Source organism: Vespa velutina, chromosome 10, assembly GCF_912470025.1.
Source record: "Vespa velutina chromosome 10, iVesVel2.1, whole genome shotgun sequence".
NCBI classification, from domain to species: domain Eukaryota; kingdom Metazoa; phylum Arthropoda; class Insecta; order Hymenoptera; family Vespidae; genus Vespa; species Vespa velutina.
This window is the reverse complement of record NC_062197.1, coordinates 8,377,794-8,390,718: the sequence shown is the minus strand read 5'-3', so window position 1 is coordinate 8,390,718 and position 12,925 is coordinate 8,377,794. Positions and strand designations below refer to the sequence as shown.

The 12,925-nt window shown below is 32.0% G+C and overlaps 1 protein-coding gene and 1 pseudogene across 1 annotated transcript; both read left to right on the top strand.

The window, feature by feature from the left end:
- The first annotated feature begins 1,035 nt into the window (after nucleotides 1–1,035).
- LOC124952609 (inactive selenide, water dikinase-like protein) lies at nucleotides 1,036–6,210 on the top strand. Its single transcript, XM_047502723.1, is given in 7 exon segments — nucleotides 1,036–1,958; nucleotides 2,826–2,930; nucleotides 3,076–3,339; nucleotides 3,437–3,643; nucleotides 3,780–4,024; nucleotides 4,257–4,281; nucleotides 4,284–6,210. Coding segments are annotated over 7 exon segments (1,257 nt in total). The 5' UTR covers nucleotides 1,036–1,672; the 3' UTR covers nucleotides 4,409–6,210.
- Nucleotides 6,211–7,117: 907 nt separating this feature from the next.
- On the top strand, nucleotides 7,118–11,779 carry LOC124952248 (annotated as a pseudogene).
- Nucleotides 11,780–12,925: the final 1,146 nt, after the last annotated feature.

Sequence of the window (12,925 nt, the reverse complement as noted above, 5' to 3'; positions counted from 1 at the left end):
TAATGAAAGAGAATTCCTTTTAACATGTCGGATTGATTGTAAATAATCTCCGACATGATGGAAAGATCTCTTGGAACTCTGCATGAACAGAGTGTTATCGCCATTTTGCGCGGGAAACATTGCAAAGGAAGAGAGAGTGAGAGAGAGCGAGAGAGAGAGAGAGAGAGAGAGAGAGACAAGTTCTACGATCGCTTGGCGAACGAGCAGCATTCCAAGACGACCATCGCCCGCATAGTGCACTCTGCCAACGACAGTTCGGCAATGAATATCGTAATCGTATTAAGGTGACTGAATTAAAAAGTAAGTTAAACGTATCTTTTATGGCTTTTATAAAGGAAACGTTTAACAAGAAAAAAATTGTTATTAGCATGGAATGTTGCATGAAACAAAAAAGAAAGAAGAAAAAAAAAAAGAACAATCAGACTAATCTTTTCTTTGTCAATATTCACAAAACCGAGTTTATTCGAATACTAATCATTTTATAGTTTATGTTACGGCTCGAAAACAATGGGATCAAAAAAAAATAAAAAACGCAGAAAAATTTTCATTATTGAGAACCACTGTCAAAGACGTCGGACTTGTAATTGGCGTGATATTCATAAAAGAAATGAAAGTATCAGTTATGACGATAAAAAAAATGTGAGCTTATTAGCATTTTTGGTAAATGACACTTGAGCCTACGTAAATTAATTCCGGTATATAAAATCTTATAAATCTATCACTCCATAACAAATGTAATCGACCGGCGTTACTCGTATATCTGAATACGAATCAGCAATCGTAACGTATAAGAATAGCTTACGTTTACATGTTTTGTATTTTCTCTAGTCTCAAATCAGCATCTGTATCAATAAGTACGTAAACATTTTTATAAATCAAAAAAAGAAAATCTTTATCTTATTATAATCGTAAGATTACATTTGGAATATGATCAAATAATTTCATACTGTATGAATCCTCTTTAATCTATTATGTCGCGGGTTATTAATTAATCGAAATTAAATGAAATTAAAAATATTTCTGTGCTTTCAATAAAAAATATTTATCATAAAATCAAGCGTCTTTCTCTAAATTCGACCATCGTCGGTCGAACTTTAGATGAGTAAAGCATATGTAAGAAGGAAGAGAGAAACACCGTCGAGAATATTGTTTAAAATGAAGCGTGAGGAGGCTTTGTTACAGTGGCGAAACGATACTTTAGATACGGACCTGAAGGATCGTTGATTAATACGCATGCGCCAATTCGAAAGGACCAATTAGAAAGGTGCAACGCCACGGTAGGGGCATCGTGGGGGCTCACGGTGGCCTTGCGCGTTCTCTCAGCTCCGTGAACGTTGGAGGCGCGTCCATTTTGTCGACGCGTACGATCCCGGTTAGTCGACGCCGGTGTAGAGTATAATTCACGTTCGATGTGAGTTCACAGCCACGGGGCGGTTATAGTCGTGTAGGGTCAATCGCGAGCAGTGGCTGTCTGTCGGCGGCGTACCATACATCATATAATTTACGTCTTTCGATTCTTTGAGTAGGTCTGTTTGTAAACGTGTGTGAGAACTCTGTAGAAGAGCAGTCGCTTAGAAGATTATCAAGGAAAACTCGAAAACCTAATAGACCTATCAAGAGATTTTTTTTTCTTTTCCGTCTATCGCGTCTTCTTTCGAGATTTTGGGACAAGATGGCGGAGATACAGGGAACCCCGGTAGCTCAGGACGCCCTGTCCGTCGTACAGCTGGAACTTGGTGGTAATCCAAATGCCTTGGCGTTGCGCAGGCCGTTCGACCCGGTGGCACATGATCTCGATGCGACCTTCCGCTTAACGCGGTTCGCCGACCTAAAAGGATGAGGGTGTAAAGTCCCTCAGGAGGTTCTTGGGAAACTCCTAGAGGGACTACAGGCCGACGATAATGCCGCACAGGATCATGAACATGCCCACTTTATGCATATGGCCATTCCGCGCATCGGTGAGTTATGCTTATGCGTAATTAAACACACGCGAGCACGCGCCCGCGCTGAGTGCACTTATGAATACACGCGGCTGAACATGATTGTGTAAGAGTTGCATTTCTATGAAGATATGCCTCTTTTTTTTTTTTTACATTCTACATCTATCTTCTTCCGTCGTCGATCATTTTATTTGCGATTTATTTCCTCCTCAATTCCATTTATAGCGAATTTATATTTGGTCTTATCGATTCTTACTTTTCTACGTTGAATTCGTATTTTCGTATTTTATTATCATCAATTATTTAAGAATCTTATAAAAAATTTTATTCCAATCTAATGGAAAAATAATTTCGACTGTCGTAAAAATTTCGAAAATTTGAATTAAAGAATCGATCGTAATAGGAAAATTCCATTGTATAGAAAGGGTTGGGGGGACGAGTATGTTCGATCCAGCCCTATTTAATATGGCGGCCAATACACATCTCCCGCCTCTTTTCTCCCACGCTACCGGAAGTACAGATGTTCTCAACTTTTTTTATGAATTATTGGCGCGATAATATACTAAAATGTTATAAATGTTATGTGACATAAAAGTACGAGTCATATCTTGAAATATTGTTTATAATGATTTCTATAACTTTGCGCGTCATTCTTTTAGTTAATGAACTAACTATTTCTAGAATCCTTGCTAATATTGAATAAATTATGTATAAAGTATTCTAAAGAATAACGGGTAGAAAAATGTTTAAAGATTTTCCAGACTGATATGCATTTAATTGGCACTCCAGTCTATGTATCAACTCTCTTACAAGTATATATCTTTTCTTTATGATTTTATTTTGGTTTGTGAAATTGTTCCTAATTCATTATATTTATTGTTTCAGGCATTGGTATGGATTCTTCCGTAACTCCTTTAAGACATGGCGGACTAAGCTTGGTACAAACAACAGATTTTTTCTATCCACTAGTCGATGATCCCTATATGATGGGTAAGACATACATCAATACGAGTAACATGGAACTCTTTGATTTATGTTTATAATTATGCCTTATGACATACTTAAATTTTATTTTACATTCTAGGAATATTGTTTTGTAGTTTCTTTTATCATTGTTATTGGAGTATTTTTGCAGGAAAAATTGCATGCGCCAATGTCATCAGTGATTTATATGCCATGGGAGTCACTGAATGTGACAATATGTTAATGTTGTTGGGTGTCAGTACAAAAATGACAGAAAAAGAGCGTGACGTTGTTGTTCCATTAATTATGAGAGGTTTTAAAGATTCAGCATTGGAAGCTGGAACAACTGTTACTGGTGGTCAAACAGTTGTTAATCCTTGGTGTACAATAGGTGGTGTTGCTTCTACCGTTTGTCAACCAAACGATATTTGTGTATGTTCATTGCGATGATTATATTTTATAGTATTCATTTTAACGAAAAGATGAAGCAACACAAATAATATTGAAAGATCTTTTATGACAAAAATTATAAGCATATAAAATATGTAGACCAGATAATGCAGTGGTTGGCGATGTACTTGTGTTAACAAAACCTCTTGGTACGCAAGTTGCTGTAAATGCGCATCAATGGCTGGACCAACCTGATCGTTGGAATAGAATTAAACTTGTTGTTAGTGAAGATGATGTAAGGAAAGCTTATCAACGAGCAATGGATAGTATGGCTCGATTAAACAGAATAGGTATATTACGAGAAAAATATATTTCATATATCGTGTTATATACATGATATATGTGTGTTTGTGTATATATACATATGTACTTTGTTTAAAATATTTATAGAATAAGAATGTATCATAAATATATTTGAAATTGCAGCTGCGAGATTAATGCATAAATATAATGCACATGGAGCAACGGACGTTACAGGCTTTGGCCTTTTAGGACATGCACAAAACCTCGCAAAACACCAGAAAAATGAAGTCTCCTTCGTTATTCATAATTTACCTGTTATTGCGAAGATGGCAGCGGTAGCTAAAGCTTGCGGTAACATGTTCCAATTACTTCAAGGACATTCTGCTGAAACAAGCGGCGGGCTTCTTATATGCCTTCCTCGAGAACAGGTTTTTATATAGAATTTCTCGTATACCTGCTAATACAGTGAGTATTTATTTTTCGTTTAATACTCTAAAGAAAGCAGGTAGATAAACATTTAGAGACACCCATGCTGATTTGCTATTGTAGCATTTTAGTGTGTCAATTCTCTTACAATTTAAATCATAATTTTTGCTTAAAATAGTAAGTCATATTTATTGACTATCGTGACCTTTACAAATTACTTATTTCTTTTATTAGGCGGCTGCATATTGCAAAGATATAGAGAACAAGAGGGTTATCAAGCGTGGATAATTGGTATTGTGGAAAAAGGAAATCGTACTGCTAGAATAATCGATAAACCTCGAGTAATCGAGGTACCAGCCAAGGAAAAGGATGGAGAGCTCTGGTAAAATGGCCGAAGATTCTTCATTCGTTCTTTCTATACATTTATATTTAGATAGCACACTGGAACACGCGACATTTGAATTAATAACACAATCGAATTACACGTGCAGGATTTAAGAAATCTAAGCCTCCAATTTATTCAATTTATTTCACTTTTGCTTTTGCTTGACAAAAATATTATCTCGTTACGATAATAGCATTTTACAAATGTTTTTTTCTTTTTTCTTTTTTTTTTTTTTTTTTTTTTTTTTTTTTTTTTTCCCCTTCATAAATCATAGTTTCTTTTTATAACGCAATGAAGCAAAGCTTTCTTCAAATTTTTGTTTTAAATAAAAGTCGACCAAATGTTTCAATAAATAACATTTTAAGACTTATTATTAATATTTGCGTAGAAAATAATTAATTAATTTTAAATTGGATTATTATGAAAGTAAAAAAGACAAACTAAGGACAAAAGAGGACGCATCTTTGCTATGATTAGTTTACATTTAAGTACACATAAATAAGTATAGCTTAAGGTAGCACTAGACTAACTATGCTTTTATTGCATTTGATCAAACTGGCAATATACTGAATGAAAAGAAAGAGGAATATTGAGTATTCATTAGAGAGGATTCTTAAACCACACGAATGATAAATCACTATCACAGAATGTATAGATATGTATATTTTAAGAATGATAAAATACAATAGAGACTCGATAATATAGGGTGAAAGGCTGTTGTAATGTAATTTACTTATTTTATATGATGGGATATTTAAATGGGAAATTTATGATAATAATATCTCTCAAACGTCGCGTTGGAGAAATTATTCAATGACCAGGTTTCAAGGTAATTATGATCCTGACATGAATAATAAATTTGAAGAGGAAGATAACTTCTTCGGCCGAGATACGGTTTAAAATCAAAACTTAAATCCTAGAGTCTCTATTGTGATGTAAGAATTTATATTCGTAGATTGTTGTACATGTTTGTACGTGGCAAATTGTAAGAGAATCTTACAAAAATAGATATATAGAAAGAAGTTCGGAATGATGGGACATACTACTCTTGTAGCATACACAAGATGGGCTTACAAAGTTAAAGAGAGTTTATGAATAAATAAGTATGCCCAATTCATACATAATGGTGTTTTTAATGCAGAGACGTGCAAACTTTTAGTCGGAGAAGAATAGATATGGTTCCCATTACTGTTATTCGATTGATCTTTACTCAAAATATGTTTACCCAGCGTTTTCAAATATTATCATGAGCAATATAATGAGAGTGAATAAACGCTGGAGGGAGAATGTTGGTACGATGAGAGCGAAAAGAATAAAAGAAATTTTATGATGTGAAGATAAATGAGCAATTCGCTCCGCAAAGTTCGCAACCTAACTTGAACGTCTCTATTTAAATATAAAGAGAGGAGAATTTGTTTTCCCTCTCTCCCCCACACTAACGTTCGTCCTCCTTGTTCAGTAGTACTCTTATATGTATAAACTTTATTCAATAATAATGAAAAACAAATTCAACACGTATATATACATATATAGTATGTGAAGAGTATGAAAAGAAAGGATTATTTGCATCATCGAGTTAAGGAGTGACGATCGCTGTGGTGTTGGCTGGGAAAAGCGGCCTCGGAAAGGCCAATCTAACGACCTCTGTTTTAATGGATAAGGCCTTTTAATTATTGTCTCGTTATACATACACGCTTTTGATAAATTCAAAAAAAAAAAAAAGAAGAAAAATAAAAGAAACCGGCACAGGCCCTAACGTTGTATTACTTTTTCATATGAATAAAGTGCTACTTTGTCAATAAATTAATTGAATATTTTTGCAATACTTTCCAGATGGCAAAATTTTAAATGTAATCTTACCTATTTCATTTACATTTCTGTAGCAATTGTTTGCAACGATCTAAGATATTTTAAAGGAAAACTTTTGATCTTGTACATATAATGATAAGAAAAGGAATTATCAAGTATAATATAACAAAGATCTGATAATTATCCCTTTGCGGACTACCGTTGCGCTCTATATAAATAATCAATTTGATCGAAGAATTCACACATACGTTTGACAAAAACAATTGATGGCCGAAAAGACTGTCCACGTAATCACGTCACTATGGCCGATAAACTCATATGTGCACTGGCTATTTCAAACGACTACCCCGCGATAACGGCTCAGTCTCGCAAAAGCTTGACTTCAAACCGTACCGTTTGCAAAGGGTTAAAAAAAAGAGAAAAAAATATTGATATTTGAATATTACAAAGAATATGATCATATTGAAAGTAGAGAAATCACAAATTAGAAGAAAGAAGATAGATCATAGTATATGCTTTTCTTATCTTTGGGACAAAAAATTTGTAGACGATACTTAAGTAAGTAAACTAGCGGAGAGAACGATCACACAATAATAAAAGCGTATCGCCTATGAATGAATCGTTGCTCTATACTGATAGTCTCTGCCTCTCGTAAATAATTCAGTGGTGGGAATATGTTTCTATTGCGTCTATCAATCGTGTCTCGCGTCTACGAGGATTCGTTGATGGCGATTGAACAATGAGTTATATAGAAAATGTGCATATCATAGGTTAGAAGGAAGAAAAATCGGAACGTGTACGAGGTTGGCCGAAACAATGATACGAAGCTAGAACCGAATCTAGAACGAAATTGACCGAGTTTTCACGAATTTAAACGAACCGTAGCGAACGCGAAGACACGATGTATTATAAAACAAGGAAGGAGGAGGAACGTCGTCGACGTTTAGAACGACTTTTAGAGAGGATAGATTTAATGGTAGCGTTATCCACGTGTTGTTTTTCCAAGGCTGCGGCCTTCAGGGCCGTCATACTTGGTGCCCCTGCTTCCGGAAAAGGTACGATCTCCTTAAGGATCATCGAACATTTTTCAACATAATGCATATTTCCAGTGGTGACAAATTACGTTTGCACGTGAAGAATATACAGGTACGTATATGTAAGTTTCTGTGTATGTAGAACAAAAAAAAAAAATAAATGAGACGAACGAAACGAAGAAATAAAGTTGTCATCGAGCCGCTCTAACTACCCCTTTCGACTACTTTTCTCGTATCGATCGTTCATCCCCTTCCTTACCAACTGAAATTACGAAAGATACAAATCGACTCGAGTCTACATTGACTTATTCATATTTCGAATTCTCGATTTTAATTAATCTTTTTATTCCTCTCATTGAATATTTTAGAAAATTCATTTTTCTGATTTTTTTTTGAGGTTAACTATCCATCAACTTATTGATTCTTTTGCATTTTCGAAAAACACGTTATTTCTTTAAGGAGGAAAAAAGTCGATTATAATATTGCGTCATCTATTTTTTCCTTATGGCCATTATAATATGTACAATGTTATCACAAAATAATACATACACCACACACACCATATATAATATTAGAGGGACCAAAAGTGATGTCATTTCTGCGTATGTCGATATTTGATTGTGATCAAAAATAAAACTTGTTAAAAATTTATTCGTTTGAATTTAATTTAAGAAAGCTCCGGTCCCCCTAATATATAATATATATATATATATATATATATATATATATATATATATGTACTTTTTACTTGCAACGTCGTCAATCGATGTCGTTTGTCGTAATCTTTTGAATCAAATTAAAATAATTCGCAAGATCAATGGGCGTGTAACTTTCAGATATCGTAAGAGATAACATTAGATACCTTAAAAGAATTAAATGTTTAATGAGTTGAGAGTGGGTCGATGGACGACAATTTTTATTCGTTGATCTTGGCTTTCTATCAAGAAATTGCATTTTTGTCTATTCGCTTGTGGGTATTTTAACGATTCGTTATTACATAACGCGATCGTCGATATTTATCAATCGTTTTTTTTCTAGCTTTATGTATTGTTCAGAGCTGGAAAGAAGCTCGCTGGACAAAACAAGGGCAAGAGGGGTTACTCTGGAAGTCCATCCCACACGCACCTTTGATACTCCCATAATCCCTACTATTCGGCTCTTATGATACACTACACATAGTAGTAAGATTTCCGTATTTACAATTAAATATTGAAAACAAAAAAAGTAAGAATATCGTTTCGTTATGTTAATAACTAACTCTCTGTAATTCAGGGCTACATCAATGGTTCGATATTAATTCATTTTCGCTCCGTCTCATTTGTTCTTGATACATCTTATTCATTGTATACGTCATTATCGACTAATTAGTATGTGTGACTTTTTCCGCAAATAGCATGATAGAGCCGAAAATGTGTCTGAAAGAAGGGTGTCTCCTTCCATTCTGACCAATTAGCCTCATATTCCTTCCGCGGGACTTCTTTCCAGCTCTGAACAGTACGTGGTATTTTAAACAGTACGTGATATTTCTGCGGGTAAGTTTTTACAAAGAAGAATATATATAAGCTGCAATTATAAATTGACAATTAAAAAGTTTATAAACAAAGTGAATAATCATTTTAATTATGTAATCGATTTCTTATTCGCTCGTTTGCATAAATATTGTATTAAGTTTCTAATCAAATCGACAATCAAGCGACTAATTATAAGTGCTAAACAATTTTGTTGATCAGCTTAACGACTATTCCATGTTTTCGTTATAAAATTAAAAATATTTTCTTTCTTTCTCTCTTTCTTTTCTTTTTTTAAATATTCTATATATAGCACCGTTCGTTAGCTTGTCGCTCTTATAAATGCTGCACCCCGATCGTAACAAGTTCGTTCATTAAAAATTGCGAAAGGGTAATCAATGGCACAGCACGTCAATCTATTTTCAATGTAACACGAGACATCTATGTGCATGTAAACGAATGTTATGTATATATATGTATATATATATATATATATATATATGTGTTATGTATATGTATATATATATATATATATATAGTAGGGTATTATATATAATAGTATATATACATACATGCGTGCGTACGTGAATCGAACTAGATTTCGACATAGTGAAATCGTTACGTTGTATATTTGTTAATTAAAACGTCTCGTAACGGTTTCTTAGATTTCTCTAACATTAATCATTCTCATTTAGAAAATTAAACGACATTGATATCGAGAAAGAGAGAGAGAATATTCGTACGATTGATTATCTTTTTCTTTATATTATACTTTGTACCGCATCATGCTGTCGACGAAAATAAAAAGTTAATAGCAAAGGTCGCATTGATAATTCGTATAAAAACTTTCGTAAAATAATATTGATATCAAGTAAAAAGGAAGAAAAAAACTGACGAAAAAATATGATTCATTATTTTAACATTACGAAATTATCTCATTGTGAAAAACGAAGCTAGATCACGATCTAGATCTAAAGCTTTTTATGGTAATAATGATTTTTAACGATCATCGTCTATTGTTTGATATTTTTTTATGATTTAACGACTAACGTATTATGGTTGTTTCACACTGATGGCTGATCATACGATGTCTTTTTCTACTTCTCGTCATACATATCACATGATTTTCTACTTGTACGCGTACTCGTTATACAATACATATGTATTTTATAAGCTGAGTAATAATAAAAGTGATCTAAGTTAACAAAATATTTTTATTATATCGATCTATAATAATATTATATAGCGTTATAATGTCATGAAATTATTAAAAAATGTTATATAAATATATATATAGTTTTTTTAATAGTTCTAATATTTTTATTTAATAAAAAGCTATATATATTTATTATAACAATATAGTAAAATTAGATAATATATATATATATATATTTTTTTTTTTAAACCTATTTACAAGAATAAGACATTTTTGTCAAGTGATTTATGATCTATTCTGTATATATATTATATTATTGTTTATAAGATATATGGAGCATATCTGTATAGGATAGAATACTATATAAAGGCTATTAGAGTATAAATATAATATTATTAAATTATTATTAAATATATATTATTTGTTTTAATGGTTAGTAAATCGATTTAATACAAATACATATACTTACATAATATATATGTGTCTGTGTATGTACTAACTTCCGGTTAATGTATGCGAACGTGCTAATAATTAAATTACTATCTTTCTTCTGACAGAATTAGGCAAAGAGGTGAAGAAATATCTGGACAGTGGAAGTTTCGTCCCAGACGAAACGATGATTTCTTTAATCGAGAAAAGAAATTGAAGCTGTAGGAGATCATAATTGGCCTATTAGATTGTTGTAAGGCATAGTAGCTTAGGTGTTCCTTGAAATTAATTATGCTTTTTAGCAATTGCAATGAAATTAAATTCGAACGACGACGTGATGTTGTTTACAGGATTCCCAAGAACGTTGACTCAAGCGAAAAACTGCAAAGAATTCAACCAGCAAATCTTGTACTGAACCTAATCGTACCTACAGCCGTGATTTTAAAATCGTGTGAAGAATAGGTGGGTCCATTTGCCAAGCGGAAGGACTTTACAATATAGGGATTTAATGATCCCAAAGTACCGGTAAGTTAAACAATGAAAAAATCGTACATTCAAAATGGATCTTGCTAGTCGTGGTATAGTGATTAATAGAAGATAATTATCACGTTATATACTTGTTTGTTATACTCATTTTAGCTATTCTATTATATAAGAACGCGATTATATGCTTTACCTTGTCGTATATCTGCACATACGTACGTTTAGCATCGAATAATACTCAAGGTGATCTATTATTAACATCTTCTAATATGTATAGTGTTGCGTGCTTGTGTGTGTATATGTATGTATATATAGGGTAAAGACGATGTGACTGGTGAATCACTTAGCCAAAGAGAGGACGACAAACCGAAGTAGTGCATAGAAGATTAGAAAGAATATTCTGCAAAGACCAAACCGTGGGTAGATTTTTATTGTAACCTTGGAATACTTAAGAATTTTCGAGGTGACACCACCGATGACATATGGCCTTCGATCAAGGGAATGTGTTAACAATTTTTATAATATTTCTTACCCTAAAGAAAAAAAAAGGAAAAATGGGACTTCTTAGTTAAATAATTGCATTGAAAATTTTAGTTTCCGTTTAAACATTTTTACATTCGATACAAAATATACGCACATTTGTAAATATTGCCAATATCTACATGTATCATACATCTATGATAATTAATTGTATTTTCGATATTATATATCGTTGATATTATCGATGTAATATATATTTTTTCTTTTTTTGTCACTTATCATTTTGATAATATAATAATATAACATAGACTGAAAGATTGAGATAAGTATATCTCGTACGTTTTGACATTACCAAATTTGATTTGAACACAAAAGTACAAGTAAAAAAATATTATCAACTACATCAAAATTAAAATCTTTTTGTAAGCTTAGCTTTAATTGTAAATAAATTGATGCACATATATATGTATGTATATACTAGCATTAAAACTATTTATTATATAGATATATATATATATATATTATATATATATATATATATATATAGATATATATAATATAGACTTATGAATCTTCTTCTCTCTTCCTTCTTCCGCTCGCTGTCCATCTCAGCAAAGAAAGGAACTCGAAGCGAGAGAAAGCGAAATAGCAAGGTGAATATAGTTCTATAGCTTTCACGGAAGTATGAAAATATATATATTAAAAGTTTTTAGGGCGCTTGTGTATTATTATGAGATATGATAAAAATAAATTTATAGTTACGTAGAAACCTTAATATTATTAACACAACGAGTGCCATTAAAAAAATTAGATAAAGTTTATATGTCTCGCTCAATTTTATTTATAATCTTCTTAACAAATCAATTTCCAATGAATATATATATTCAACAGTGTAATATATTATGTATATATATCCCATGCACACAGATTCCTAAGTCTTGCGTACAATTTCTCTTTCTCTTTCTCAATCATTATCTCAACATTATAAAAGATCAACAAAACTCTTGTGATACATCATTTATTTTCCATAACGTAATTACTTAATTTATATACCGAAATGTGATACGTGCAAAATCTTAATGAAAACTTAAAACTAGTGCTATACATAGAGTTAATTATTATAATGAGTCGGCATAAGCCAGTTTTAATTCATTTAACGAATAACGGAATTATAGAAAATAAATATATGGAATAGGTTCATTAAGTTAAAGTCTTTTAATTATTGATGAGTTTCTTGCTAACATTTTGTAAATCAGACAGATTACTTCAACAGACAACGCTCTAAAATTATTCAGTGGTTTGATTTTAATAATAATTGTTAATCAGTAATTATATTAATTCCAATGTTGGAAAAATAAATAAATAAATAAATAGTTTAAATATTGGTGTTGGAGAAATTATTAATAATCTATAAAAAAAAAGATAAAACAATAAATCATACGTAACAAATAAATCATACATATAGACAAGTGTATTTACTTGTGTGGACTTAGAGGCTATTGTTATATATGTATATTTCTTGTGTTGTATTTACAGGAACAGGTTACTCAAGAAATTGAGAAACGCTTATGCATACAAATTGCTATTAATAGCAAAATGTATTCGTACTTGCGATCTAC